General features: G+C 36.1%; 12 protein-coding genes, 15 long non-coding RNA genes and 2 other non-coding genes across 29 annotated transcripts; 16 read left to right on the top strand and 13 right to left on the bottom strand.

The window, feature by feature from the left end:
• Position 1: 1 nt before the first annotated feature.
• Positions 2-204, bottom strand: SPOM_SPNCRNA.456. The gene has a single exon (NR_150843.1). It is a non-coding gene; the product is annotated as a non-coding RNA (long non-coding RNA).
• A 181-nt stretch (positions 205-385) lies between these two features.
• SPOM_SPCTRNAGLU.09 lies at positions 386-457 on the bottom strand. Its single transcript has one exon. It is a non-coding gene; the product is annotated as a tRNA-Glu (tRNA).
• A 433-nt stretch (positions 458-890) lies between these two features.
• On the bottom strand, positions 891-2,831 carry SPOM_SPNCRNA.6718. Its single transcript, NR_196060.1, has one exon. It is a non-coding gene; the product is annotated as a non-coding RNA (long non-coding RNA).
• Positions 1,127-2,465, top strand: sry1 (serine racemase Sry1). Its single transcript, NM_001022710.3, has one exon. The coding sequence runs from the start codon at positions 1,231-1,233 to the stop codon at positions 2,200-2,202; it is 972 nt and encodes a 323-aa protein (NP_587715.1). The 5' UTR covers positions 1,127-1,230; the 3' UTR covers positions 2,203-2,465.
• A 26-nt stretch (positions 2,832-2,857) lies between the features above and the next one.
• Positions 2,858-3,454, top strand: rpl2402 (60S ribosomal protein eL24). Its single transcript, NM_001022709.3, has one exon. It carries the CDS (start codon positions 2,879-2,881, stop codon positions 3,326-3,328), a length of 450 nt encoding a protein of 149 aa, NP_587714.1. The 5' UTR covers positions 2,858-2,878; the 3' UTR covers positions 3,329-3,454.
• Positions 3,153-3,615, bottom strand: SPOM_SPNCRNA.6717. The gene has a single exon (NR_196059.1). It is a non-coding gene; the product is annotated as a non-coding RNA (long non-coding RNA).
• Positions 3,616-3,640: 25 nt separating this feature from the next.
• Positions 3,641-4,620, bottom strand: rpc37 (DNA-directed RNA polymerase III complex subunit Rpc37). Its single transcript, NM_001022708.3, has one exon. It carries the CDS (start codon positions 4,401-4,403, stop codon positions 3,675-3,677), a length of 729 nt encoding a protein of 242 aa, NP_587713.1. The 5' UTR covers positions 4,404-4,620; the 3' UTR covers positions 3,641-3,674.
• SPOM_SPNCRNA.1112 lies at positions 3,873-4,789 on the top strand. Its single transcript, NR_149962.1, has one exon. It is a non-coding gene; the product is annotated as a non-coding RNA, possible alternative UTR (long non-coding RNA).
• Positions 4,776-5,700, top strand: sdh3 (succinate dehydrogenase cytochrome B subunit). The gene has a single exon (NM_001022707.3). It carries the CDS (start codon positions 4,925-4,927, stop codon positions 5,465-5,467), a length of 543 nt encoding a protein of 180 aa, NP_587712.1. The 5' UTR covers positions 4,776-4,924; the 3' UTR covers positions 5,468-5,700.
• Positions 5,701-5,863: 163 nt separating this feature from the next.
• btb1 (BTB/POZ family ubiquitin-type ligase substrate adaptor Btb1) lies at positions 5,864-10,029 on the bottom strand (the record flags this gene model as incomplete). Its single annotated transcript, NM_001022706.2, has 1 exon — positions 5,864-10,029. The coding sequence occupies exon 1, from the start codon at positions 9,905-9,907 to the stop codon at positions 5,864-5,866; it is 4,044 nt and encodes a 1,347-aa protein (NP_587711.1). The 5' UTR covers positions 9,908-10,029.
• SPOM_SPNCRNA.6716 lies at positions 6,023-6,718 on the top strand. The gene has a single exon (NR_196058.1). It is a non-coding gene; the product is annotated as a non-coding RNA (long non-coding RNA).
• On the top strand, positions 6,929-7,137 carry SPOM_SPNCRNA.6715. Its single transcript, NR_196057.1, has one exon. It is a non-coding gene; the product is annotated as a non-coding RNA (long non-coding RNA).
• SPOM_SPNCRNA.6714 lies at positions 7,261-7,647 on the top strand. The gene has a single exon (NR_196056.1). It is a non-coding gene; the product is annotated as a non-coding RNA (long non-coding RNA).
• Positions 10,030-10,297: 268 nt separating the features above from the next.
• Positions 10,298-11,501, top strand: SPOM_SPNCRNA.6713. The gene has a single exon (NR_196055.1). It is a non-coding gene; the product is annotated as a non-coding RNA (long non-coding RNA).
• Positions 10,411-11,731, bottom strand: pcm1 (mRNA 5'-cap (guanine-N7-)-methyltransferase Pcm1; the record flags this gene model as incomplete). Its single annotated transcript, NM_001355861.2, has 2 exons — positions 11,596-11,731; positions 10,411-11,536 (listed from the first exon to the last, which is right to left on the bottom strand). The coding sequence occupies exon 2, from the start codon at positions 11,491-11,493 to the stop codon at positions 10,411-10,413; it is 1,083 nt and encodes a 360-aa protein (NP_001342758.1). The 5' UTR covers positions 11,494-11,536; positions 11,596-11,731.
• Positions 11,732-11,963: 232 nt separating this feature from the next.
• enp2 (rRNA processing protein Enp2) lies at positions 11,964-14,220 on the bottom strand. Its single transcript, NM_001022704.3, has one exon. The coding sequence runs from the start codon at positions 14,128-14,130 to the stop codon at positions 12,226-12,228; it is 1,905 nt and encodes a 634-aa protein (NP_587709.1). The 5' UTR covers positions 14,131-14,220; the 3' UTR covers positions 11,964-12,225.
• Positions 14,221-14,289: 69 nt separating this feature from the next.
• On the bottom strand, positions 14,290-17,158 carry alg11 (GDP-Man:Man3GlcNAc2-PP-Dol alpha-1,2-mannosyltransferase Alg11). Its single transcript, NM_001022703.3, has one exon. The coding sequence runs from the start codon at positions 16,859-16,861 to the stop codon at positions 15,446-15,448; it is 1,416 nt and encodes a 471-aa protein (NP_587708.1). The 5' UTR covers positions 16,862-17,158; the 3' UTR covers positions 14,290-15,445.
• Positions 14,352-15,065, top strand: SPOM_SPNCRNA.6712. The gene has a single exon (NR_196054.1). It is a non-coding gene; the product is annotated as a non-coding RNA (long non-coding RNA).
• On the top strand, positions 15,607-15,809 carry SPOM_SPNCRNA.6711. The gene has a single exon (NR_196053.1). It is a non-coding gene; the product is annotated as a non-coding RNA (long non-coding RNA).
• Positions 17,159-18,417: 1,259 nt separating the features above from the next.
• Positions 18,418-18,660, bottom strand: SPOM_SPNCRNA.6710. Its single transcript, NR_196052.1, has one exon. It is a non-coding gene; the product is annotated as a non-coding RNA (long non-coding RNA).
• Positions 18,661-18,793: 133 nt separating this feature from the next.
• Positions 18,794-20,884, top strand: SPOM_SPCC330.07C (transporter). Its single transcript, NM_001022702.3, has one exon. The coding sequence runs from the start codon at positions 19,009-19,011 to the stop codon at positions 20,509-20,511; it is 1,503 nt and encodes a 500-aa protein (NP_587707.1). The 5' UTR covers positions 18,794-19,008; the 3' UTR covers positions 20,512-20,884.
• On the bottom strand, positions 18,800-20,458 carry SPOM_SPNCRNA.6709. Its single transcript, NR_196051.1, has one exon. It is a non-coding gene; the product is annotated as a non-coding RNA (long non-coding RNA).
• A 165-nt stretch (positions 20,885-21,049) lies between the features above and the next one.
• On the top strand, positions 21,050-21,303 carry SPOM_SPNCRNA.6708. Its single transcript, NR_196050.1, has one exon. It is a non-coding gene; the product is annotated as a non-coding RNA (long non-coding RNA).
• On the bottom strand, positions 21,220-21,311 carry SPOM_SPNCRNA.455. Its single transcript, NR_150842.1, has one exon. It is a non-coding gene; the product is annotated as a small non-coding RNA (non-coding RNA).
• On the bottom strand, positions 21,285-22,218 carry SPOM_SPNCRNA.1111. Its single transcript, NR_149961.1, has one exon. It is a non-coding gene; the product is annotated as a non-coding RNA (long non-coding RNA).
• Positions 21,462-22,454, top strand: SPOM_SPNCRNA.1110. Its single transcript, NR_149960.1, has one exon. It is a non-coding gene; the product is annotated as a non-coding RNA, possible alternative UTR (long non-coding RNA).
• On the top strand, positions 22,425-23,202 carry pmp20 (thioredoxin-related chaperone Pmp20). Its single transcript, NM_001022701.3, has one exon. It carries the CDS (start codon positions 22,531-22,533, stop codon positions 22,999-23,001), a length of 471 nt encoding a protein of 156 aa, NP_587706.1. The 5' UTR covers positions 22,425-22,530; the 3' UTR covers positions 23,002-23,202.
• Positions 23,203-23,490: 288 nt separating this feature from the next.
• new25 lies at positions 23,491-23,846 on the top strand (the record flags this gene model as incomplete). The annotated part of the gene is made up of 1 exon (NM_001355860.2): positions 23,491-23,846. The coding sequence occupies exon 1, from the start codon at positions 23,577-23,579 to the stop codon at positions 23,844-23,846; it is 270 nt and encodes an 89-aa protein (NP_001343178.1). The 5' UTR covers positions 23,491-23,576.
• A 952-nt stretch (positions 23,847-24,798) lies between these two features.
• On the top strand, positions 24,799-25,835 carry ura4 (orotidine 5'-phosphate decarboxylase Ura4). The gene has a single exon (NM_001022700.3). It carries the CDS (start codon positions 24,849-24,851, stop codon positions 25,641-25,643), a length of 795 nt encoding a protein of 264 aa, NP_587705.1. The 5' UTR covers positions 24,799-24,848; the 3' UTR covers positions 25,644-25,835.
• The last annotated feature ends 37 nt before the right edge of the window (positions 25,836-25,872 follow it).

Raw genomic sequence — 25,872 nt, 5'->3', positions numbered from 1 at the left:
CCCACTTCGATTCTACAAATGTTATTAAAAAAAACGACATGTATCGTTCTCAACAAAATAAATAAAAGGAAAACAAACAGAATATTCTATATCATCCCAATACCACAGGCTTAAAAGTATATTTAGTATCTGTTTTTTATTCTTTTCAATGTGTCCACTGTTTGTTTACCGAATAACGATATACAGTGAACTATTCAATACTAGTTATAGAATACTTACAATATTAACGCTTCAGAAGGAGACAGTGCTAACTAACAAGAAAAGAAAAGAATTCAGTAAGTAGAGTAACACCAAAAGAAAAGGACCGAAAAGTGAATTAACAATTGTAGTTGATAATAAATTATCGTATTTCTCAATCAATTTAGAAAAGTACACGATAAAAAATCTCCGTCAGGGGGAATCGAACCCCCGCCGCATCGGTGAGAGCGATGAATCCTAGCCACTGGACCATGACGGATTATATAATTCTGCGATTGTTTTAGCATTAATTATCAGCTTTTTCATTCTTGATTAAGATTTCTCATAAAAAAAAAGAACTCTTTAGTAACGAGTTATATGCATAGTAATGTGAAAGTCAAAACACCGTTTGTTGGATATTTATTTCTAAACTGATTTAAGCTGCAGTCAAGTCCATTGCTGAGCAGATACAGTTTACAGAAATTAACGAGGCTTGGTTCAAACTATTGATATATTTAACCAATGCTGCATGACTGTTCATCACGCTAAAGGTAGAAAGACGTTACTATTCTGGCACTCAATGAGTCGAAACAATTGTTATACATGCATTTTCGTTATATTCTATGACACTCTTAACAGACTGTTTCTACATCTTGAAATTCTCACTATATAATGTTAACATTTATTACAGAGGAATACTACAAATAGTGATTAGCATTATACTCGCTATGCTACATGTCACTGTTTTATGAACTAGCAAGTTGGAGCTCCGTCCTGCTGTTTCATTTCCATTTGGTTCTAATTGTGTAAGTGTCTTTACAATTGTCGCCTATAAATTCGTTTCCGAGTTGGGCTCGCATTTTTTGACCTTCTTTTCATAGTAAAGATAAGATAGCGTTACAGTTGACGGTTCTCTCTATAAATGATCGAGAGCTCTGCTTGATTTGACATCTCTCATTGTCGTTAAATTCTTCAGTTTGCATTTTAAGACTGAATAGTTTACAGAATAAAAGGATATTTTCACTCTTTTTAAATTTTTAAAAAACTACGACAATGAGCGATAACCTGGTGCTTCCTACCTATGATGATGTTGCTTCAGCTAGTGAGCGAATTAAGAAATTCGCCAACAAAACCCCAGTACTCACGTCGAGCACAGTAAATAAAGAGTTTGTGGCAGAAGTGTTTTTTAAATGTGAAAATTTCCAAAAAATGGGTGCTTTCAAATTTCGCGGTGCCCTTAATGCTCTTTCTCAACTCAATGAAGCTCAACGTAAAGCTGGTGTTTTGACGTTTTCTTCTGGTAATCATGCTCAGGCCATTGCACTGTCGGCAAAGATCTTGGGAATTCCAGCAAAAATCATTATGCCACTCGATGCACCCGAAGCCAAGGTCGCTGCCACGAAAGGCTATGGTGGTCAAGTAATCATGTATGATAGATACAAAGATGATAGAGAAAAGATGGCCAAAGAAATTTCTGAAAGAGAAGGTCTTACCATTATCCCTCCTTACGATCACCCCCATGTACTTGCTGGTCAAGGAACCGCAGCTAAGGAACTGTTTGAAGAGGTTGGCCCTCTTGATGCACTTTTTGTTTGTCTCGGAGGCGGTGGCTTGCTTTCTGGATCAGCACTTGCTGCTCGCCATTTTGCTCCAAACTGCGAAGTTTATGGAGTTGAACCTGAAGCTGGAAACGATGGGCAACAGTCCTTTAGGAAAGGATCTATCGTACATATTGATACACCAAAAACTATAGCCGATGGTGCTCAAACTCAACATTTGGGTAACTACACGTTTTCCATTATAAAAGAAAAGGTCGATGATATATTGACTGTGTCCGACGAGGAACTAATTGACTGTCTTAAGTTTTATGCCGCACGTATGAAAATTGTAGTCGAACCCACTGGATGTCTTAGCTTTGCGGCAGCGCGCGCTATGAAGGAAAAGCTAAAGAATAAACGAATTGGTATCATTATAAGTGGAGGAAACGTAGACATTGAGCGTTATGCCCATTTCTTATCACAGTAATCATAATTATCATCTTTTTGATCAAATAAAAACCGTTATTTAACTGCTCTTACTTTTCGTGATGCTTACATGCTGCTAAATTATGGAAATGAGCCTATCTCGCAATTGATTGTTTGCGTATAATGAAGCAACATTTTGCGTTAGGAAAGGTATATAGAATTGAATGCTGGACAAAAAATTAATTCCTTTTACTTAATCTTTGAAAAATACCCTAGACCAATAAATAACAAACAGCAAGCGCTACGTTTCACAATTCATTAAATCCCACCGAATCACTGCTTTGACAAGTAAGTTTGCGATAATTCTAACTTTTATTATTCTTTTAATAAAGAATGTTTTAAACCTAGTAAACTTGCATTTCAGTTACAAATGTACTTAAAACCAGGTTTTTATTACTAGTACGGGATCATTATATTTGTATTATACAAATATTGCAGCAGCTGCCAGGTTCTGCTATTTAAAATAAACGCATTGTACTCCACCGAGTCACTAACGCATTTAGCCCTTTTACCAAATTAAGGCGTAAATAAAAATTGAACAGGAAGTGAGTCTTAAATCCATTAACGAGTCCGTCCGTAGTTAAAATATGAGGTTAGGGTTTGTGACTATTTTTTGAAATACGACACAACACGATACACGAAAGTTTAGAGGAATCGACCACGAACTACTAGGAAAAATGAAGGTGGAAGTTTGCTCATTTTCTGGATCCAAGGTTTATCCCGGAGCTGGAAGACTCTTTGTTCGTGGAGACAACAAGGTTTTCCGCTTTGTCAACAAGAAGTCTGAGAGCCTTTTCCTTCAACGCAAGAACCCCCGTCGTTTGTCATGGACTGTCCTTTACCGTCGTATGCACAAGAAGGGTATCTCTGAGGAGCATGCTAAGAAGCGTACTCGTCGTACCGTCAAGCACCAACGTGGAATTGTCGGTGCTAACTTGGATGTCATTAAAGAGAAGCGTAACCAACGTCCTGAAGTCCGTGCTGCTGCCCGTGCCGCTGCTTTGAAGCAACGTAAGGATAAGAGGGCCGCCTCCGAATCTGAAAAGAAGGCCATCAAGGCCAAGTCTGCTGCCAGCTCTGCTCGTGGCCAAGCTATTAAGAATGCCAAGGTTGCTGCTCGTCGTTAGTTAAAAATAAATGAGATGTTTCGATGCTTTGGTTTAATCATTGGAGTCTATACTTGTACAAGTAGAGTTTTTTTTTTGTTTGTATACCAAGTGAAATAGAAGTTATGCACTATTGTAGCAGGCAGTGTTTAAAGTGGTACAGTATTGATTAAGCAAATTGCATATAGCAATAAAAATGGTTGATATTAATTTCGTCAATATTTTCAGTCATCATGTTAGCATCTGTAAGTAAATACGACTTACTCTTGTATAGCAATTAATGAGAGTCATGTCAATTTTATCTGTTTTGCAATGACTAAAAGCAGTTTTTACGTGAAGAAATATATACATAAACGCATTGATTAAACTAAATAAAGGAGTAATCTTCATCAACAGCAGCGCACTCGTTTGGTTGATGTTCGATGGGACATTCTAATTGCTTCAATATTGACTCGGACTCGCGTTCTGGGCGACAGTCCAACTCAACCCATTCCTCCTCCTCTGTTGCTCTAACTATGTGAGTGGTGGAGACTTTTGGTGCTTCTGTATTTTGTTTGGCAGTAACCTGCACTGCGCGAATGGGTCCACGTGGGGTAGACGTACCAGACGAAGAATTTGAAGGGCCAGCAGCAGCCTTTAACTTTTGTGTATATTCATTTACATGTTTCATTGAGGGCCTCAGCTGCGTTAAACCGCGCAACGGCACAATATGAAATTGCCCGTCGCGAATTAGACCGACCATCAAATTGGTCCTTGGTTTCTGAAGTCTTCCAGAAAGTGTTTGGGTCTGAATTGGCTTTTTGCCGTTACCATATTTCATTGCCTTATCCTCATTATAGTATTTTGTTGTAGGAATGGGTACATCGACCTCCATCCAGCCAGTCTTCGGTTTCACTCGAACATCGATTGGTGCTTCACCATTTGCATCACTGTATGTGCGGTTTTTAGGACGAAGGGGAAATTGATTTAGTAAAAGATTATTTCTAAGTCCGGGTGAGAAAAATACCGGATATGTCCGCACCACTGGATCCTGCTCTTCAGTTTCATCATTTCTCAGTTTGGCTTCTTCCATTGCTTGATCTTCTGAAAAGGACATTCTTTAAGTCTTTTTATCTATTAACTTTTCCGTAAATTATCTTTATACCCTTTTTCCCTGCAAAAAGTACTGTTAAATTGAGGCGACAAATTTTTACCTAGTAAATGAAATCCTTTGCCAAAATATTAATATACCTTTTCCACTTTCCAATCAGTTTTTTAATACAATAGCTGTCTTCAAAAAATGCAGAAAATCTTTATTGTGAATGCCTCTCGACAAAATTTCCAAATTATTAAAAGAAAATGGTTTTTATCAAAATATAAAATTGGTCGGTTTCTATAATTCGAACTCCGGCCTTTTAACATTATTGCCTACAGCGAGCGAATTGCTAAGCGGAAAATATCTTCCAATAACATACTGCGCAATTCCTCTAGCTACCAATACCATTTGTTGCAGTACACATATAATTAATCAGTTGAAAACTTGTGTCTGCATCCATTTTTTACACTGTACAACTATTGAATAAGTATTCTTTTAAAAATTTGAATTATCCCCCTTTTTTTTTGCGACCCAATTTGACCATGTTCGCAACTCGCTCATTCTGCCTAAGCTCTTCTTTATTCCGTCCGGCTGCTCAACTGTTGCGCCCTGCTGGCCGCTCTACTTTACGAAATGTTTGGAGACGCTCTATTGCAACCGAACATTTGACCCAGACGGAGGCTAATTCTCGTCTTGCTTCCCAGCGTGTTCACCGTCCAAATTCTCCTCATTTGACTATCTATGAACCTCAATTGACTTGGTATCTATCCAGTTTACATCGTATCACTGGTTGTGTTGTCGCCGGTACTCTTTATGCTTTCGCTATGGGCTACTTGGTGGCTCCTCTCGCTGGATACTCTTTGGATACAGCTACCATTTCTGGTCTTATTCAGCAAGTTCCCACCTGGATCAAAGTTCCTGCTAAGTTTGTTATTTCTTATCCTTTGACTTTCCACATTTTTAACGGTATTCGTCACTTGATCTGGGATACCACCAAGGAGTTAAGTCTAAAGGGTGTCTATCGTACCGGTTATGCTGTTCTTGCCCTTTCCGTTTTGACCTCTGGCTATTTTGCGATGATTTAGGTGAATGGAAACAAACCTTATCTTTGCTCGTTTTGTAATTGCTTGTCACGGTTTCTCTAGTGAATTTACGAAGCAGCATCATTTCTCCTATAATTTTTCCACTACAATTGGATCTGTCCTTGATACACTATAAATTACCGTGTATATCGAATTCTTGTATTCATTCCGTACGTGCTTTGAATTTCTTTATGACCAAAGTTTCCTATTCAATTTTATTATTTTCAAATATTGAATTTTTAGCGTATGTAAAATGTGTGATTGGTATCGTGAAACAAAAGCTTAATAAATAATTCACCATGTAGCAAATATTTTTTCTTATACATATCTATTAAAGTATCTCTTCATAAGTTGAATAAATTAATGTCCTGAATTTTTTGTATATAGTCGTTGTTATGGTCATTTGACTGCACGTGCTTTTCCTTTCTTGTGAGTAGTCCTTGGTATATCAATAGGAAGAGATTTAAACTCCGCAGTGGACTCTGACACTTTGGAATCTTTTTCCTTTCTGTGCCTTCGTTGAGGTTGTTTAGAAGCTTGTCCCTGTTTTCTATTCGTAGAGGTATCTCTTTCAGTTTTAAGGATTCCAAGTTCTTTCTGTACTCTCAAACTCTCCTCCTCCCACCACTTTTGAAACTCCTCTTCCTGTTGTATCTCCTCAATTGTTTTTCTAAAAGATGATCTCCTCTTTTGACTCTCAATTTCTTCTTTCTGCTCAGTCATAATCTCCGAAATCGATAAAGGTTGGCTATTTTTTGGTAAAGAAGCAGATCGGGGAGATGGTTTAGTAAGTAGGTTCCAACTAGTTGGAGAACCATTGGAAATGCGCTTCTTCGATTCTTGATAAATTACTTGAGATGAACCTTCCTCTCGAGCTGCCTCTCTAAGAATACCATTAAATGACTTTTTCACTCCAGTTGATGACGAAAAACTGCCCCTCTGATGTGTTGCTACAGACCAAGGGTTTGAGTGATTCGATTTACCCAACTCGATATCGATGTGGCCAACATTTGTTTTGGAAATAGGCACTTGCTTTGAAAGCTCCTTTTTTTTCTCACGTTGGGATTTTTTAGTTGGAGCTTTCATAAATCTAGAATCAGACAAAACCGTAGTAGTTGAAGCATCAGCTTTCTCTTGCTCCAGCAATTCTCTAAGACTAGCTCTAGTAGTGTTGTTATTATGAGAAAGATTTTCCCTATTCCTCCATGGACTCGTTTTGTCAAAAGTAATTGTTGCAGTAACAGGTTGATCAGCCCCAGGACCATTTAATTGTGTTTTATCCCCTCCTGACGAAGCAGACTCTATATTGTTTTGAATTTCAACAGAAGCTCCTGCTGTCTTTGTAATGCTCGTAACGTTAACAACATTTGGTTTAGGAGACTTCTCCTCAGCATCTTCCTTATTTAATGAATCACTTTGATTACTTGAAGGAACAATTCCAGATTCTAAAATTACTGCTGAAGTGCTGCATCGACGATCTTCAAAAATAGACCGATAAGGGGAATCGTCCCATAATTGAGAACTTTCCTGGGAAAACAAGTATTCTCTGAGAACTTTAAGCTCATAATTTCTTTTTTCCATCAACACTGGATCTCTTATCAATAATCTATTAGCAATCTTGCTAGAAGGAAGATGTACTCGTTGATCAGAAAGCAATTCAGTTAAACGTTGAGCGACTTTTTTTAAATGGAAACCATCCCATTCACTTATACGATTTGCTTCCAAAAAGAATTCAATATTGTGACAAGCATAATCAATACATCGTGAATAAAGCTCCTCAGCGTGATAACTAAGTGAAAGATCCATTAGAGTAGGTAGAGTTTTCAAATTTAAAAAGCGAAGTAAGGATTGCTGGGCTATGCTTTTTAGTTCAAGAAAAAGAAGCTCGTCTGCAATAGACAAAATTTCGAACATAGTTTCCAACCAATTATGAAAATCGGATTCTTTCAAATCGTCAAAAAGCTCAACTTTTAAGTCACTGTATACATGACGAAGAACAATTGACATATGCTCAACAGTCAAATGAGACAAATTGACGGTTATTGGGATGTCAAAACTATTGCTTTCCATAGAAACAAATTGGAAATAAGAACTAAAGTATTCACTGCGGAGACTTAAAAAAAGACCATGTGCCTTGAGCTCTCCATCTTTAAGCTTTATTACTGTATCCATTGTTTCTTCGCATAAGACATAAAAATTATTATATAGTTGCAGAATGTCATTCGTTAAAGAAAGCAAAGGTTGGCGGGAAACACTAAACGGTAAAACCTCCGCTAAATGAGGTAACTCCAGTAAGTTTGCAAGTTTTGAAAGGTTTTCTTTTAAAGGTGAAAAGCGTGAATCAAGATGCCATGGAGAAAGCAATGTATCCGTGTACAAATAATGCAAAAGAATAGCAACCGCTAAAGGAGGAATATCTTCAACTCTAATTGTTGAATGAGATTGAGTGATTTCTTCAATGTAAATGATGTTGGAGACACTCGATTTCTTTTTTTGTAGCAATAATTTTCTCAAAAATGAAGATCGAGCACACAATATGAACTTATGTGAGTGGAACATAGAAGTACCACAATAAATAGTAACATCAGAAAATGATTGCTTATAATTTTCATAACTAGTAAGAATCGGTATAGATCCTTCAAAAAGTAGCTGCATCTCATTGCTGGATGCAGCGCGGTCTTCGTCAAAAATAGGGACTCCGTCTTCATCTTCGGGAGGAATCAAACGTGGTTGTCTTACATGTAAAAGGTGGTCATAGGGAAGTAGTGAGCGCAAAAGATCAATTAACATATTCGAAGGCTTGTAGATTGGCGGTGGAAGATAATCATTTCGAATTGCAAAAAATGATCCAGAAGCGCTCGCACGGACTCCAACAACCATTTGTAAATTTTCAATTCTATTATATTTGTATGGTCCTCTAGAATACGGGCTACTAGATGACTTTTCTCGCTTTTTTGACCTTAACTCCCGTTTCCAACAAGTGCCATTTCTAGTACATAGTATTAAAGAATTATCAGCGGTCCACGCAATATCTAAAGCTGCAAGGTCTGAAGATTCAAAAATCCATAATGGAGTAAATTTGAATGAAGTTCGTGTGGAATTCTTGGAAGAGGTAGAATCACGATCAAGTAAAAGCTTCATATCAAATTCATAGACTTCGCCTAGTTCTGTAAGCACGGCTAGTTTGTTTTCTGAAGCTAATAATTTTCTAACGTTAAATCTGGTGAGGGAAAGAGGATGCTTAGTTACCTTTAACGAACTACCAAAGTCAACGTTGAATGGCAATTTCACTTGATTATAATTGCAAAAGGCAATTATACTGTTGTTTTGTAAAAGGCATATCGTAGCACGAGTAGTACAAACGGCATGTATGACAGGCGATAATAAGCCAGCAACTCTCCTTGGAGTAGAAACAACTGAAATATGATCAGATATACCTAATTGGCCATTATTTAACCCCCAGCTGTAAATATCAGTGTCAGTCCAAGCAACGCTATAACTTTTTCCAGCCGCCATTCCAATTATCTGATAATCCTTGAATGCAGAGATACGCCTAGGGGTAATTTGAATTGGATCATCCTTTTTCAGTTCGTCATTAGAAAGTCCCAGTTCACCAGAACCATTCTTTCCCCACGAATAAATACTTCCGAACTTTGTAAGAGCAAGTGAATGGGTATGACTAACAGAAATCTGGATAACTTTATGAATGATACCAGGAATAGGAATAAAGTTATATTGAACGTCCGTGTTAAAACCTATTCTCCCTCCAGCACCAATACCACATACGTAAACATTTTGCGACGGCTCATCCGTTAGTACGACGCTGTGAAATTTGGAAGCCTGCACATCAAGGATTTTGTCTCGGGAAAAGAGTTGACCTGATGTGGGAGACTCTGTTTGGTTTTTCAGTAAAAACACTCTTTCTGGCGATGAAGGTTCTTTCCCATTTGCTATTCCGAGCGTATTGTTTACGTTAGTACCAAAGCCATAAAGTTCATTTCCTATTATCGGTAAGTCAAGAACCGGATGAATAGTGCTTGAAAGGACTCGTGATAAAAATTGAAATGGAGAAAGACCTTCTTTGTCTTTAATACGCAATGATCTGAAGGAGGGATCTTTTGATAAAAGCAAAGACGCTGCTTCCAAGTTGCCAACGTAGATTGCCCGATGCAACGCCGTATATCCAGATTCTTCATCTTGCACAAAAACATCAATGCCTTTATGCTGCAAAAGAGATCTAACAAAGGAATTTTTATTCTCAGAAACGGCGATGTGCAGCACGGTGCGTCCGTATCGATCTTTTTGGTTGATACGGAGTTTTTGTCCGCTCTTTTCCGAAAAACCCTTTCTAGGCTCTTTCACCTTTGAATCATCTTGCTTCAGTAGATTTTGGAATGAGCGAATGTCGTTGCAAAGGTAATACGCGAAAAGCAGATGACTCATTTAATCAATCGAGACTAAAAAAGGGCGCAATGTGAATTTATCATTTAATCAATCGATTACTCCATAAGAAATTTTCTCTCAAATCAATTAAAACGTTCCAGTTTTTTAACTTGACTGTTGCTGAAGAAAAAATGGAAGAAGAGTAGCAGTGGATGCTGGTAGTTGAATACCGACAGGTGCATTGATTTAAGCTATCGCTTAATATTTGAGGCAATTTTTGGGGCAATCTGATTTGATGAAATATGCCTGGGAGCATACTTTATTTATTCGCTTAAGCTGGAATGAAAGAGAGCATGTTACTTATGTATAAAATATATGAAAACAGAAAAAGAAAGAATAAAGGCATAAAAATGAATAAATAAATAAAAGTCATTGCCATCAAAAATTAATCTACATCTTTTAAAGTCATCTTTTTTTCTACCACTGTACTGATCTTTCGAGCGTGAAAGATCTTTCTACAATGCGGTCTGCACAGTGAATCAGTGGGATAAGGAAAGAAAAGACTAAATTCCCCTCTTCTCAAAGGCAAATGCTAAATAAAATCCTGCTGCTTCTTTTTCCTGTCCACCAATTCCACGGTGTCCTTCATTATCAACGACTTTCATTCGATCCATTAGGGGTCCATACGTTTCAGAGTTTTTCTCTTCATTTAAGATGTCCAAAAAAGGTTTTACCCATATTAATTCAAGATTGTATCCTTCGGCAACAGCACGAAAGGCTTCAAAAGGAACTACATATTCAGGAACATCGGTAACAGCATCCTCTAAATAAAAATAATATTGAATTCCATACGGAGGTCGAAAAGAGCGTGGAGGTGATTCAGGAAATCTGACTTTGTATATGTCATTTCCCCATTCTTTTTCTCCTGGTTTAAGCATTTTAATATGTTTGACAATTACATCGGAATTGGGAATCGTTCCTATCATTACTCCACCACGAGGAAGGCATTTAGAAACGTTCCCCAACAAGACCCTAACCTTTTCTTCGCTTTCAAATGCATAATGCATGCAAAACTGTAGAGAAACAACGTCAAATTTTCTTTGGTCTGGGGGAAGTAATTCGTTAATTGAGCTAGAAAAACAGTCGCCAGCGTAGAATAGTGCATCAAAAGAAGCATGCATTTCACGGTATCTCTTCTTGGCCTGATTTACGGAAACTTCAGCTATGTCAATCCCAATATATCCATCAATGCCAGCTTTGTCCCATTTAATTAAATCACCACCTTTTCCACATCCCATGTCTAGTACCAAAATAGGATAATCAGAAGCATGGGGTGCGAATTTTTGTATGAGAACAGATTTGATCCAGTTGTTAAACCTCTTTAGTTGAATAATAGGAGAAAATTGTCGTTTTTTATAACCCAAATCAGGACGCGCGTTATAGTGTGAACGTACCACATCCTGCGCATTACCATTGTTTTCATGCCTATTATAACCTCTGCGACCAGAGTTGTCATTGTTTTGGAAGTAATCGCGACGCCTTGGTTGTTGTTCAATTACTCGATTCATTTGTGCAGTAGGTCTCGCATATCTGCGATTTTCTGTTGGAGGCTGTTCCTCATGCACTCGGGAGTTCGAGCTGCTCATATCTCTTATTATAAATATTATTATAAATAAATGAGAATAGTTTCTTTCAAAGGTTAACGATCTTTCCATCATATGATGACTATCCATCGATCACAAACTTACATACAAATAATTTTCTTCAAAATAATTCAAAAAACAGAAACTTCTTTAAAAAAGATCAAAAACATATGACTTTTAAAACTTGCTTTACTGTCTTAGAGAAATTAGACTATATTCAATAGCATGAGGTTGCAGTGTGGTTGGTATACTGGCGAGAAAAGTAGATGTTGCAATACGAAGTGGATTACCAGATTCTTTACATTACCACAGCTAAGATATATATAATTTGTTGACAATGTTTTCAATTCAGCCAAATTTAGTTTACATATAAAAAACGAACCTGCTTCTAAATAAATAAATAAACAAAACTTGAAATTTTGGGCGACTAATCTACTACTGCCAGATTGCAACAAGAAGTAATCATAAAACAATGATAGATACATAAAGTAGATATTTCATTAAATTGCTTATTGCTTACCTATTAAAAACCGAAATTAATTTTTTGAGCACACGAATCCATCGTATGCGAAACCCAAATACCAACTTGCTAAACCAAAAATAAAGCTAAATGAAGATGTATACAACACAGAAATTTTTTATGAAAAGTGACAGATAATGTATGCACGCCTGCAAATGTTTCTATATCCGCCAAGTAGTGGTAAACACAAATTTGACAGTTCTACCGTGCTTTGGTTACATGTTTCGGAAAACGTTTTTGCTAGCTGAACGTCGACCTTGAGTAACTTGTTTCTTTTTGCCAGACGTTGAATCCTCGTCTCGATTAACAGGTTTAGACTTCTTTTTCTTTTCAACCTTGAATGTCATTTCCATACCAGAGGGAGTACTACGAATGGTTTCTTGAGGTGTCTTTTCATTGCTGACCTGCTGCTCCGTCTTTCTTCTGTCAACAAGTGCATCGAAGGTTTCATTTTCTTCCTCCATATCAGACAGTGACTCCTCATCAGAACTAAACTTAATACCCTTGGTATGTTCCTTTTCTTCTTCGGACTCTTCCGCAGCAGTAAGGCCCCTTGCTTCAGACCTAGAAGGATGTAATTGCTTATATTCCAAAGTATCTTCATCCACTTCAAATTCTTTATCTGTGAATACATTTTTGAAACGTTCGTCTTCAAGGATGCTAGGTCCGTCCGTAACGCCAGTTTTCTTACGCAACTTGTTCTCTTGATAAGATAATCGAGATGCCAATCCAGCATTGACTTTTGGACGATTCTGAGAACGAATCTTGCTTGCACGTTGCTTCTCCAGACGTTCTTTGACAATTTTTTGACGATGTTCCTCATAAGAGAAGGGATTAGCAATCAGTCTTGCCTTTTCATACAGATTATTATCAATAAAGAAACCATGCATGTAAGCACGAATAACACCTGTTCCAACAAGATGATCTAAACCGAGATTAAGGAGTTCTTTCTTAGTTACGAACTTATAATCATCATAAATAGTAGGCGCGGGATTTTCTTCCATTTCTTCTGTAATATTATCGAGGAAGGAACACCAACGGGGAGCAGGATTTAACGATGGAATATAGAATGCGTGCATAGGAGAACCTTCATTAGCTGTAAGAATTAAACCAGTACCCTCAATGGGACAAACATCGTTCAACTCAACCGTAGGTTCAATAGAGCTAAAAGGCTTCCCTGTATCCTTTTCCCAAATCTTAATGATTTTAGAGTCAGCAGAAAGTACCCTCGCAGTTCCATCTAATGCACTATCCATCCAGTGAAGAGATTTAATGGGCATGCTGTAACCCTGGTCTTTGCTCATGTAAGGACTTGAAGAACGTAAATCATATAACAGGGTGGCACCATCTGAAAGGCCAATCGCAACATTAAGTCCATCGTTCCTATATTTTAAAGCTGTTACAGAACGAGAATTGTCGGAATAAGGAGTAGAAGGTACAGTGCTAGGAATTTCAAGTATTCCAACTCTAGAGCGATCACGAGGATCCCAAAATTCGACACTGCCAGCATCTGTCCCAAAAGCCAACAATTGGTGCATAGGATTTATATCTATTACATTAACACCACCAGTCGGACTGTCAATTTGGGCGCTTTCAATTTTGAGAGGATTTAAAAATCGACCCTGTTCTAAATTCAACCGATAAACTTCATCGCCAGCAGCCGCAAGGTATAAATCACAATTGGGATAGTGGTACTTCAAATCTCTTCCATATTTAGGAATTCGAGTAGAATAATGAATTCCGCCCTGACTGTGAAAATCGACCGTTCGATCAGTTTGTAAATGAACACTTTTGGTCCAGTCATCTGATAGAATCTCAAACTGAACATTTTCAGCATCTGTGTGTCTTTCAAACTTCAAAGACATTTCTGCAAAGTCAAAAACCTTGATGTGAGGTTTGTACACACCAGTTGCCATTGCATATTTGCCGTCTCGAGTGCATTTGATGCGATTACTAGCCTCAGGGTATTCAAAATCTTGTAAAAGTTCAATCCTATGAGACAAAGCATAATCTTTCTTCAATTTCCTTTTACTAATCCAATTAGGTAAGCGTTGGGTTACGCCTTCACCAGAAACTGTGTAAACCCGTACATTATTCGGATTTTGAACTTTAAGAGACATTCCGTTGAATTCAACTCGGAAAAAATCAATTTCTTGATTATAATCTCCCCTATATTTTCTTCTTAAAAAAGAAGCGGTGTTTTGCTTTTGGAACAAAATTCCTTCACTTACTTAACAATACGATTTGATTTAACGAAACTTAACGACATTACTAGCTTTCGCTATAGTTTTTGCAATTGAATGGTTAACAATTAAATGCAATCGAGATTGATTATTTTATAAAGAACTGAGGTCTCATCATTGCCTGAAGATATATACTTAAAATGATTCTATTTATCACGACAAAAAGTTTCTCAAACTTAGCGTATACCGTATTGCATTTCCTTAATGGTATACAACGCACTTATGTAAACTCATATCAAATAGCATTCAATGAATTTCATGGGATGAATAAAAAATTAGTATAGAAGTTCAAAAACTTCGTGCATTAATTTTTCAGACCTAGAACCCATTTACCGTATTCTCCTATTCAAAAACTATTGCTAGACGTATTCTTTTGGAGGTATAGCCTATTTAATTGCCTTTTATAGCCTTTTCGCGAACTTTGGAATGAATAGGTAATAGGAATGTGAGCTTTTCCTTAAACAACTAGTATACCATTAATTTCTCATTGTTAATTGATTGTGATAATAATGTGTTCTCGATTATTATGATTTTCTTTGAATGCCTACCTACGTTGTCAAGTTTGTCAAGGTTTATTACCAGAAAATAATGTTAGCATTCTTAGCTGAAGACCATTTCCATTCAGTAAAAATTTATCGACAACGAACTTAACGGTAAACTAGTTAGTATGGAGATTAGTTTTACAATGGCATTATAGTACTTGTTTAAGTTTCGCTTTTCACAATATTGTCAGCACTTAACTTCGTACCGGCCTAGCCTGATTTTATGCTGTATTTTTTATGAGAAAATTATAATTTTCAAATTTCCTTATTCAAGAATATTTGATATGAATTACTTGAATATCAAAAGAGCGAATCAATTAAATTAAGAAATAAGTACCAACCTGGTACAACAGCATTAAAAGCAGTAAGAAAGAGACAATGAATGAGGGCTTCTCATTTAATAATACACATCGTAAGAGGTGATTAAGAGCCTGTAATTGACAACGTTAATGCCCCAAACTGTTATTTATTATGTGAGAAGAAGTAATGAAGAATTAAAAATTCATCGAAAAAAAGGGAAAGTAAACTGTTTAATAAACAAAAACAGTAATAAACTTTATAAGGATACACCTAACAAATAAGTAGAAACGAAAGGATTTAAAAAAAAATGCCTCATCTTTCATGAATTAAACAGTATAGACAACAACATATTAGGTACGACTGTAATCTTCACGAAGGAGTTTGGCAAACACATTTCCAAAATCGCGCATAAAAACGTGTTCGCCAAAACGAGCGCAAGCTGAACGAGCATTGATTCTCATCTCTAATTGCTCTTGAGGACTCAATGTAAGAGCTTTATGGTAGGCTTCAGCATATTCGCTAATGGTGCTAGCATGAAAACCTGTAGGCTTTCCAATCCATGGAATCACGATATCGAACTTTGGGCCACCCGAATTGTTGACAACAGGTATTAAACCAGCAGCCATGTATTCAACGACACCAATCCCAAAATGCTCATTCCACATGTAATTGACACCTATAGAGCAAGTACCTAGATACTCAACTACCTTGGGCCAAGGAGCATCTACAACAAATTTGACTTTTGATTGTAAGTTGAGTTCAGTCGCAAGGGTCTTCAAATGATTCACAAAACACATGTCTTCTTCACCTCGAACGCTACCGACCAGTAATAGCTTCGCTGGAGAATCAGGATGCTGTTCAAAATAGAGAGCAAAACTACGAAGTACATTTTCATGATTCTTTTCAGGTCTGTATTGTGCAAGATAAAGAAGAGTGGGTTCGCGCTTTCTGTTAATGTCGATCTTTTCAAGCTCTGAAGTGTTACAGGGGGGGAAAACAACGGAGAGTTGAATATCTTTCCCCCAAAGAGATGCAATGTGGTTTCTCGTCCATGAAGAGTTAGTCATCACATAGTCCGCATGAGATCCGGCATCTGAATACAACTGAGCGAACCATCTCCAGTAAGCCATTTTAACCTTAGCAAGTAGAGATACTTGTTTTAAGGACTTTAGCATGTCGGTAGAAATCGTGGGATAATGAACGTACGCGCCGACAGGAATATTTTGGAAGCTTTTAACGACACAAAAAGTGAAAGCATATCCCATGGTGTCAATGAAAATGTCAGGTGCAAATCGATAAATAGCTTCGAAACCTAAAATCATACTTCCTAGCGATTGTCCAAGCAATGTAAACCGATGCCAAGTAGTGGCGGACACAAGGAAACGAAGTTTTAGATAAACAAAAACTATTTTGGAAGAATCCAGGTCGATTTCAAATGTATTCTTGACTCTGCGCAGAATTTCGGCTTTACTAACATTGTCGCCAGTATACACAACAGAAATAACATTTGGAAACTCCGTTTGGACAGATTTGACAGCTGTCCATAATACTCGTTCACCTCCGCCTCCAGCATTGCAGTAAGGATGAAAAAACCCGACGGTTCTTGCTAGTTTCGGCTCCACGCCCACTTGTTTGTATAAACTAGCTTTCACAGGGGCTATCTTTTTGATAAGTCGAATTCCAATTTCCTTGCATATTTTTCTTCGTATATGTGAATGGATGGCGACCACAGCAATGAAAAGAGCAATGGCAAGTGTTGTAATCATTTGGCACGCTACAAAATACAGATGTAAGCAAATCAGTTAAAAGCTGAAACGAGATAAAAATGAGAAAAGTAAAAGAAGGGAGGTAGAAGGATTAGGCTGATGTTTTAACTGTCGAATAAATGAGGTAGCTAGATAGATATGGATGACAAGTTGCAAATGAGAAGCAAGTGCTCTAAACAGTGAAAAAACTTGAATGACTGATAATTAATAATATAAGAAATAAGTAAAAAACCTAAATTAAAGGCTACGCAACACCACAAGCATATAAGACGTTCAAGTCAGTAGTATGAGGTAGTTGCTACGTATAGGTACAGTATGAGTTGAATGGTAGTGAGTTTGGCAAATAATCAACGAACGGAATGAAAAAAGCAACAAAGAAACGACAAATGGATTCATTTAATAATTCATAGATATTTTATAACAAAAAAATTAAATAAGAATGAAACGCGGTTCTAATATTTTTTGTTCACCACAGCGCACAAAACGAGCCCCTTTTTAATTCTGTCGAGTCTATCGCATTCCTTCGTTAACAAACTCCGTTTTTTTAAAGATATTAATCTAATTATAAGTCAGCAGTGTCTCTTTTTACTGCTTTGATACATGCACGAATTATTAAAAATATTTTCTTTTTTTGGCGTTTTTTATATGACAATTTTTATGCTTAGTATTATATATTATAGTTAAAAAGAGTACATCTTGGTATGAAAAATAAGTATAATCAACCAATTTTGTGGTTTGTAAAAGGCAAAGCAGCGCACTTCATTAATTTTAGAATACATTAATTACGTTATGATTCCTTATAAAGGTAAGAAAGAAAAGGAATGTATGTAGATAGATATATATGGAGTGTACGAATACATGTATGCGTAAATACACTGCTTAAACGCATTTTACAGTTGTAATTTTTTTAACTAGAATAAAGAATTCAATTTCCGGGCATTAAAAACGCACTTTTGCCCTCCTTGTCGAACTCAATTGCTTTTGTTTGCTAATGATCCTACTGATAATTTTATGAATGAAGACGATGGCATGTTTATGCCGTTTTCTAAGTATCAACTTTGATGCATTTTTTTGCATTTTTGATAGCTTTTGGATAAGTTATGACTTTTACGATATATTTCCACAGCCAAAAAAATGACATTACAATGACAAGATAATATTTATAGCGAAAATTTTATTAGTATTCAGAGATTGTTTAGCGCCAAATACATATTTCAACAGGNTTTTTTTTTTTTTTTTTTTTAATTAATATAAAAAATAGTATTAGATGGGTCTCATGAATAATATACAATATACAAAATTCATTCGTTCTAATGCAAAGAGTTCGCTAAAAATTATTCCTATTTTATATGATTTATTTCTTAATTTGTTACAATATTGTAAGCTATACAAAAGGTAATAGACTTTTTATATAATATTATCACAATCCCTTGTTAGTATATATATATCTATACCTATACATAAAATATCTATCAAATTTACAAAAATTATTTATTTATATAATTTGGAGTAAAACTTTAGCTTTTCATCACAATTATAAAATTGAATTTATCAAGTAAAAGAGTTTATGTATTAGTCGCCTAGAAAGATAGTATAACTTTAATCAGAGACTCTATACCAGTTGTAGATATACGACGAAAGATTTAACAGGAAACAAAGTAAATTAACTAACTACATCGCTAATGAAAAGCAATATAATATAACAAGCATGCTATAGTCTAAATTATTTTCAAGTTTGATATCCAACATTGCAGACAAACCAAACTCTTTATAGACATTTGGGGTTCTTTTAGCAAAAAAACAAAGGAAAAAAAAGGCAAAAACAAAAATATTAAAATTATCATTTCTAATACAAACTATATGATGTTTGTCGCCTAAGTTACTAAAATAAGCGACTAGTGAAAAAATGAAAAAATCCAAACACCGAATTTCGGATACTCCAGTGCACTTACTACAAGTAAGCTAAAATAACTTTCAGTCCGAAAAGATTAGATACTAATTAGTTTTGCACCATAGCTTAATAGCCACGTGCAAGATTCAATTACTGGATCAAGCTATCGAGCTATACTATAGGCTTCATCGGCATAAAACTCCTTGAATCGCTTATCTACCAAAAAAATTTTTGATTATCTAGGAGTATTCCACAAATGGAGCCATCACAACGAAGTGGCTCTTTTAGTAGTATTAGTCGTCGCCGATCAAGGGTTGACAGTAGGCCGACTTATTTTAAGGTCACCTCTAAAGATCTTGGTTTCGTAGACCAAGTATCCGAAGAATATGAATTTTATACCTATCCAAAGAAAGCATCAGAAGTCGAGTCGGTTACTGAAACATTTCAGAGTAATCGTTCAAGTCTTGTTCCAACTTATCCTGTAGACGAAAATGCCAACAAACTGCCCCCAAAGGTATCCATTGCGTTCATATTGATTAACAGCTTAATGTCCGATATGTCCTTGGCTGTGGCCTTACCCACGTCGGCCTCTTACACTCAAAGCCTTGGTGGTACAAATGCATTTTCAGGTTTGGTAATTGGGATTCCCACTTTAATTTCGTTAATATTTCTTTATCCCATGCTTTGCTTTGCAAACCCAAAGTCGGCTAACGGTTATACTCTGTACTTCCGACCAATGGTAGTATCTTCGTTTGCTCACATTTTTGGCCATTTACTTTATTGCATGGCATATCGTGCCAATTGGATCTATCTAATTCTAATCGGGCGAATGCTGAACGGTATTGGGTTCACTACCTTCTTATATCACAAAAAATATACAACAGATAAGTTGCTCGTCGGACAAAATCGTCGAACATTCTTGGCAACAATGAACATCTTAGCGCAGACCTTAGGATTCATGGCAGGTCCCTTCCTTGGAGGTATATTAGCAAAAGCGACAATTCATTCAAAGAACGCTGTTTGGAATCAGTACACAGTGGCATCATGGGTCATGTTGTTTATGTGGTTTTTTTATATGCTAACTATCATATTCTTCTTCAAAGAGGTAACGGCTGACAAAAGCGAAAAAGTTTCACAACAAAAAGAAAATGATGATGAGGACAGGCCAAAGTTGAGTTGGAAACATAAATTTTTGCTTTTCTTTTTAGCGGAAGTGGCATTTATAGCATACTTTACCGTGAACGGCTACCAAGCTAGTATTTCCATTTACACAGGAAAACTTTATAATTACGATGCTTTTCAATCAGGAAATTTTATAGCATTATCCGCATTAATCGTGGCACCTTTTATTCTAGCGAGTTCATTTTTGTCTCGATGGCTCGAAGACCGACACATCATGTTGGGAGGCCTATTCTTGGGAATTTTGGCAGTAGCCATTCATCTAGTATTAGATGCAGTTCACAAGCTACCCATGCAAGTTTATTTTTTCTTGTATTCGTTGATGATTTATGGCTATAGCATTGGATCTGCGCCTCTAATTTCCCTTTCGTCCAAACAGTTGCATCCAAGGCATCATAATACCGCCAGCATAGTCGTACAAGTAGGAGTGTCTTTGTCCAATACTTTTGGCTCCATTTGTGGTGGTGCGATTTATAATATAACCACAGTTGGTTTCATTTCGCTTTGCCTAGGATTAGCAGCAGTTGTATACATGCAATTAATCTTTATGTGGGGATCCTTGAAATGCAAAACACATTAAGCAAAGATCCTAGCCATGATTATAAATGCTGGTGAGCGATCGACAATTTTTATTTAGAAAAGCTAATTTTTTTTTTTTTTGGAAATCGGCTTAATAACCTATGAAACCTTGAAACTTTAATGAATACCAAGAAGCTATTTTTGATTTTTAATTCTCCCTATTTGTTTGTTATTTGGTATTGAACAAATATTCAAATGAGATTCCATCGGAATGTATTTGACATATGATTTTTATCCATTTAATGTTGGGCTTTCCAATCCCATAGGACTAATATCTAGAAAAATACAATTTAAAAAATCTATGTAAAACAAATTTATGCAAAAAAATTGAAATATTAAAAAAACCAGTCTTTTTATGCTTAATATGATTCAATGAGTTTAATCTTTAAAAAATCTAAATTAATAAAAAATTCATTTTCATATTTCACTACAATTCTTATCGTATGTATTTTTTTACTAGGTAATAGTTTATATTATTATCATTATTATTATTATTTTTTTTTTATTAATGATTAAACGTACAAAACCTTTGAATTTTCCGTTAATCGTTCTTTGGAAAAAGAAAATGAGATTCTAAACATCTAACTCCGTTACTTGCATCATGAGAAAGGGAGAAGAACAAAATGTTAGCTACAATGAAAAAGGATTACTTTCGAAAATTCACTATTCCACATCCGTTTTCCCAAATCCATCCTTTGCTACTGATATACTTCATTATTATTGCACTGATGTATTTGTATATAATAACTCTTAGGAAACCCAAATTCATCCTACCTTCTAGTTCGGTAAATCGTATAAACATAGACACTTAGCTTACCATTAATGTCTTTTGTGATGTAATAGTCCTTGTTAAAACTTATAGCGATGCAGTACGTACGATATTTTGCATCTTTACTGTACCTTAAATAATTGCTGAATAGACACGTGGAATGTGTTTGTATACGTACTTATCAATTACCAGTCAGATGGTAGAAGCGGTAAAATCGTGATATTTGAGTATTAGCTATAAAATAAATTTTTCACAACGTTTCAATATATTTTAATACTCTTTTTAAAATTTTTTAGAGAGATTTTGACGAGCAATTGATGCGTGAGACGCGTTTGTCAATTTTTCCACCTTTCTCGCTCTATTCATAGCACTGGCTAATTGTGTCGCAATACCACGGAAAATTGATTTGACGAACACAAGTGTGGTCTTTGTGTTAACATTTCTAATTCGTAAATGAATTCGAGGACTCAAAAATTTGCGGTTCGTTATACCACGTCGGGGTTTGCGCCATTTATCTGTTCATAGATACCGCAAAGCAAATCGTGAGCAATAAATTTTGAAAAGGTATCTACAGTTCCGAGAGGTGCAGGAAGTGATGAATCGAATTTGATGAAAATTTCTCACCTATTTTAGAGGGGAAACTACAGTGACTTTCTTGAAAGCAATTAAACAACCTTGAAAATGAATCAAACTTTTTTCTTAACGTTACTGCTGATATTGATGTGAAAATTAAACAAGAAAAACATCATCACTTCGTTAAAACCTTAAAAATTCAAAATTTCAAAGGAATAATTAACACCCGGGCATGCATACTACCCGATAACGTAATCTTCTCTATTGCCATTTTCTTTTTCTTTTTAATAAAAATGGCTGTCTAGTAAACACTTTGTCTCAGCGTTTCTTGCCTTTTTACAACAGTCAAATACCGAATATCGCACGAACCATTGAAAACGCAGCTGTGCGCGGTCTCAGTGCCGGTTGGGATTTTCCACCACTCGCAGCCCACAAAGCTCTTCATACAAAGATGAAGAACAGTAAAGAAAAAAAATCTTCCATCCCGACAAATTTGGTGATTTGACGTCACCAAAAGATTCGTTTTTGTAGAAAGGTATATATATTAACGACATGTGCCCATTTGTCTTGATAATACTATCTTTAAACTTGAACGACATTTTTTGAATACGCCGTTACTCCTAAAGATTTTATACCACTTGCTTTAACTTTTACACAAATTTATTACTACTATTAAAAATGGTTGCTGTCGGATCTACTTTGCCTAAAGTTACTCTTTGGGAAAACAAGCCCGAAGAGGTTGTTGAATTCCCTTCTCAAGGCAAATTCATCATTGTCGGTGTTCCCGGCGCTTTCACTCCTCCTTGTTCTTCTCAAGTTCCTGGCTATATTGCAAATGAGAAGCAATTTGCTGCCAAGGGCATCAGCGGAATCTATGTCGTTGCCGTAAATGACGTTTTCGTCACCAAGGCTTGGAAGAAGTCTTTCGACGGTGGTGAGCAAAGTGGTGTTCACTTTGTCGCCGACTGGAACGGAGAGTTTACCAAGGCCTTTGATGCTGGCTTCGACGCTAGCGGTCTTTTGGGCCCTCTTCGCTCCAAGCGTTATGCCGCTGTTGTCGAGAATGGCAAGGTTGTCAAGGTTTTCATTGAGAACGAGGTCACCGATGTTGATATTTCCTCCGCTGACAAGGTCCTTAGCTCTCTTTAAATCTGATGAACTGTTGTACTAATTGTTTTGATGGGAATGTTTTTTTCCTTTAATGAACGAAACTTAGAATCAAAAAGATAAGCTCCTTATTTAAGGGCGTTTGAAATGATGGAGATAAAGCACTCCATATTTGAGTTTTTTTTGTCATTGTGATGATATATGTTTAGATTTATGAAATTTTATACACAATTATCTTAACAACTCATTGTTTGAGTACTAGTACAATTCTTTATAAGAAAGTAGATATGCTTAAAAAATTAATGTCAAGTAAAACGTTGAATCGATTACAATAAGTTTTCGTAACACGATTGAAAATCGGTAGAAGTTGAAATGGATATTCTAAGTGGTGGTATCAAAATAATGACTAGAAAGATGTAAGCACACCTTCAATGTATCATAATCAATGTCAGATGAATTTGGGTAATGAAAAACGTTGGCCACAGTTGGGGGCGTCTTCCTCTAGATGCTCGTCTTCTACAACCGTTCTTTACCTCAACCTTTAAATTTTCAAAATCTCCTTTTTAATAACAGTTTTCATTTTTGGGTTCTTTTTACTCATTTGTATTTCATCTTCGATGAAAATAGCTAATGTCTTAACTTTATCGTTTGCTGCAATTATTGCTGCTTCTTCCCTGGCGGTTGTAGTTAGTCCTATCACAGACAATTCCAGGGAGACAGCTTCATCCTCCATTTCTCAAAGTCCTCCTAGTCAATGGTCAAAAAAACAGTTAATTGAGTATTGTAAAAAAAATTCACTTAAAACTAGCGGATCTCATGAAGAATTGGTTATCCGTGTGCAAAATCATCTTCGTACCGCCTCTAAAAAAGTTGATGCCAGACCGTAATGACAAAACAGCTTGTATAGATTTTAATATGTTTTCGATGCTTACATAATGAGTGAGTGTCATTATTGAGGAATGCCATGTCAGATTTGACACAACTCAGAACTTATTAACTTTTTATGATTGGAACTTTTGTTTTGCCCAAGGAATTTTTAATGGAAGAAGTTGTTTTATAAATGATATTGAATTTATATCCACTCTTTTTAGCGCATTTGCATCTCTACTTTAGGTTCTTCTTTGACTAGATTCTAGGATGCGTATTGGATATACTGGTCTTTGAATCATTGTCGAAAAAAAAATTCATGGTTGTACCCATGAGCAAACTGCTTTTGTGGTTATCCATGTGCTTCTTTTGTTCAGCATCTATCTTCTTAATCGCATGGAAGATTTGATTTAAACCAAAAGAAATATTGTTAAACTTTGACAGAAGCTTTAAATTTTGATTCCATACATTAAATGGATAAAACTCCTGAAGCTTAGCTACAAATCCCACTGGCTATATGTATGCATTTGTGTTAAAAAAGTTTGTATAGATTATTTAATCTACTCAGCATTCTTTCTCTAAATAGGAATTTGTTACTTAATGGAGAAAAAAATGTTTCGATTTACCTAGTGTATTTGTTTGTATACTCACGTTTAATTTCAAACATCCATTCTATCTTGTGTAATTTTTGGCATGGTGAAAAAGATAATCAGCCTTATAATCTTTACAAAAGTAAGAAATTCTGTAAATAAGCCTTAATGCCCTTGCTTTAAATTAAAATGGTTCTTTTTCATGATAATGTTTGCACTTTGTGAATATATTTTAGATAGTTCTGTGAGGTATAATTAAGATGTTTTAGAGACTTATACAATTTTGTCTTTATAAATTCTTAATTGATTTTACCATCCCAGTTTAACTATGCTTCGTCGGCATCTCTGCACATGTCGTGTTTTCTTACCGTATTGTCCTACCAAGAACCTCTTTTTTGCTTGGATCGAAATTAAAGGTTTAAAAGCAAAGTTATGGATGCTAGAGTATTTCAAAGCTATTCAGCTAGAGCTGAGGGGATGAAAAATCCCATTGCCAAGGAATTGTTGGCTTTGATGGAAGAAAAGCAAAGCAACTTGTCAGTCGCGGTCGATTTGACGAAGAAATCCGAAATCTTAGAATTGGTAGATAAAATTGGACCCTATGTCTGTGTTATCAAGACACATATTGACGTTGTCGAGGATTTCGACCAGGATATGGTAGAAAAACTGGTGGCCTTAGGTAAAAAGCATCGTTTTCTTATCTTTGAGGATCGCAAATTCGCAGACATTGGAAATACCGTCAAGCTACAATATGCATCTGGTGTGTACAAAATTGCTTCTTGGGCTCATATCACAAATTGCCATACAGTGCCAGGCGAGGGTATTATACAAGGCCTCAAAGAAGTTGGTTTACCTTTGGGACGTGGTCTCTTGCTTTTGGCTGAAATGTCTTCCAAAGGCTCTTTGGCTACTGGTTCCTACACAGAGAAAACCTTAGAATGGTTTGAGAAGCATACCGATTTTTGCTTTGGCTTTATAGCTGGTCGTCGATTTCCTAACCTTCAAAGCGACTACATAACTATGTCCCCTGGTATCGGCTTGGATGTTAAAGGAGACGGGCTGGGACAGCAATATCGTACTCCTGAAGAAGTGATTGTAAACTGCGGTAGCGATATCATCATTGTTGGTCGTGGAGTCTATGGAGCTGGTCGTAATCCTGTTGTCGAAGCCAAGAGATATAGAGAAGCTGGTTGGAAGGCATATCAGCAAAGACTTTCTCAGCATTAAAAAAAGACTAATGTAAAATTTTTTTGGTTGGTTATTGAAAAAGTCGATGCCTTGTTTGCGTTTGTTTTCCTAGGCGTTTTATGTCAGAAGGCATTTAGAATTAGTATACAAGTACTCTTTGGTAAAATTTTATGTAGCGACTAAAATATTAACTATTATAGATAAACACCTTGGGAATAAAAAGTAATTTGCTATAGTAATTTATTAAACATGCTCCTACAACATTACC

The sequence above is a fragment of the Schizosaccharomyces pombe genome (genome assembly GCF_000002945.2).
Source record: "Schizosaccharomyces pombe strain 972h- genome assembly, chromosome: III".
NCBI classification, from domain to species: Eukaryota; Fungi; Ascomycota; class Schizosaccharomycetes; order Schizosaccharomycetales; family Schizosaccharomycetaceae; genus Schizosaccharomyces; species Schizosaccharomyces pombe.
Note: the sequence above shows the minus strand (reverse complement) of the source record. Positions and strands in the feature narration are given on the sequence as shown.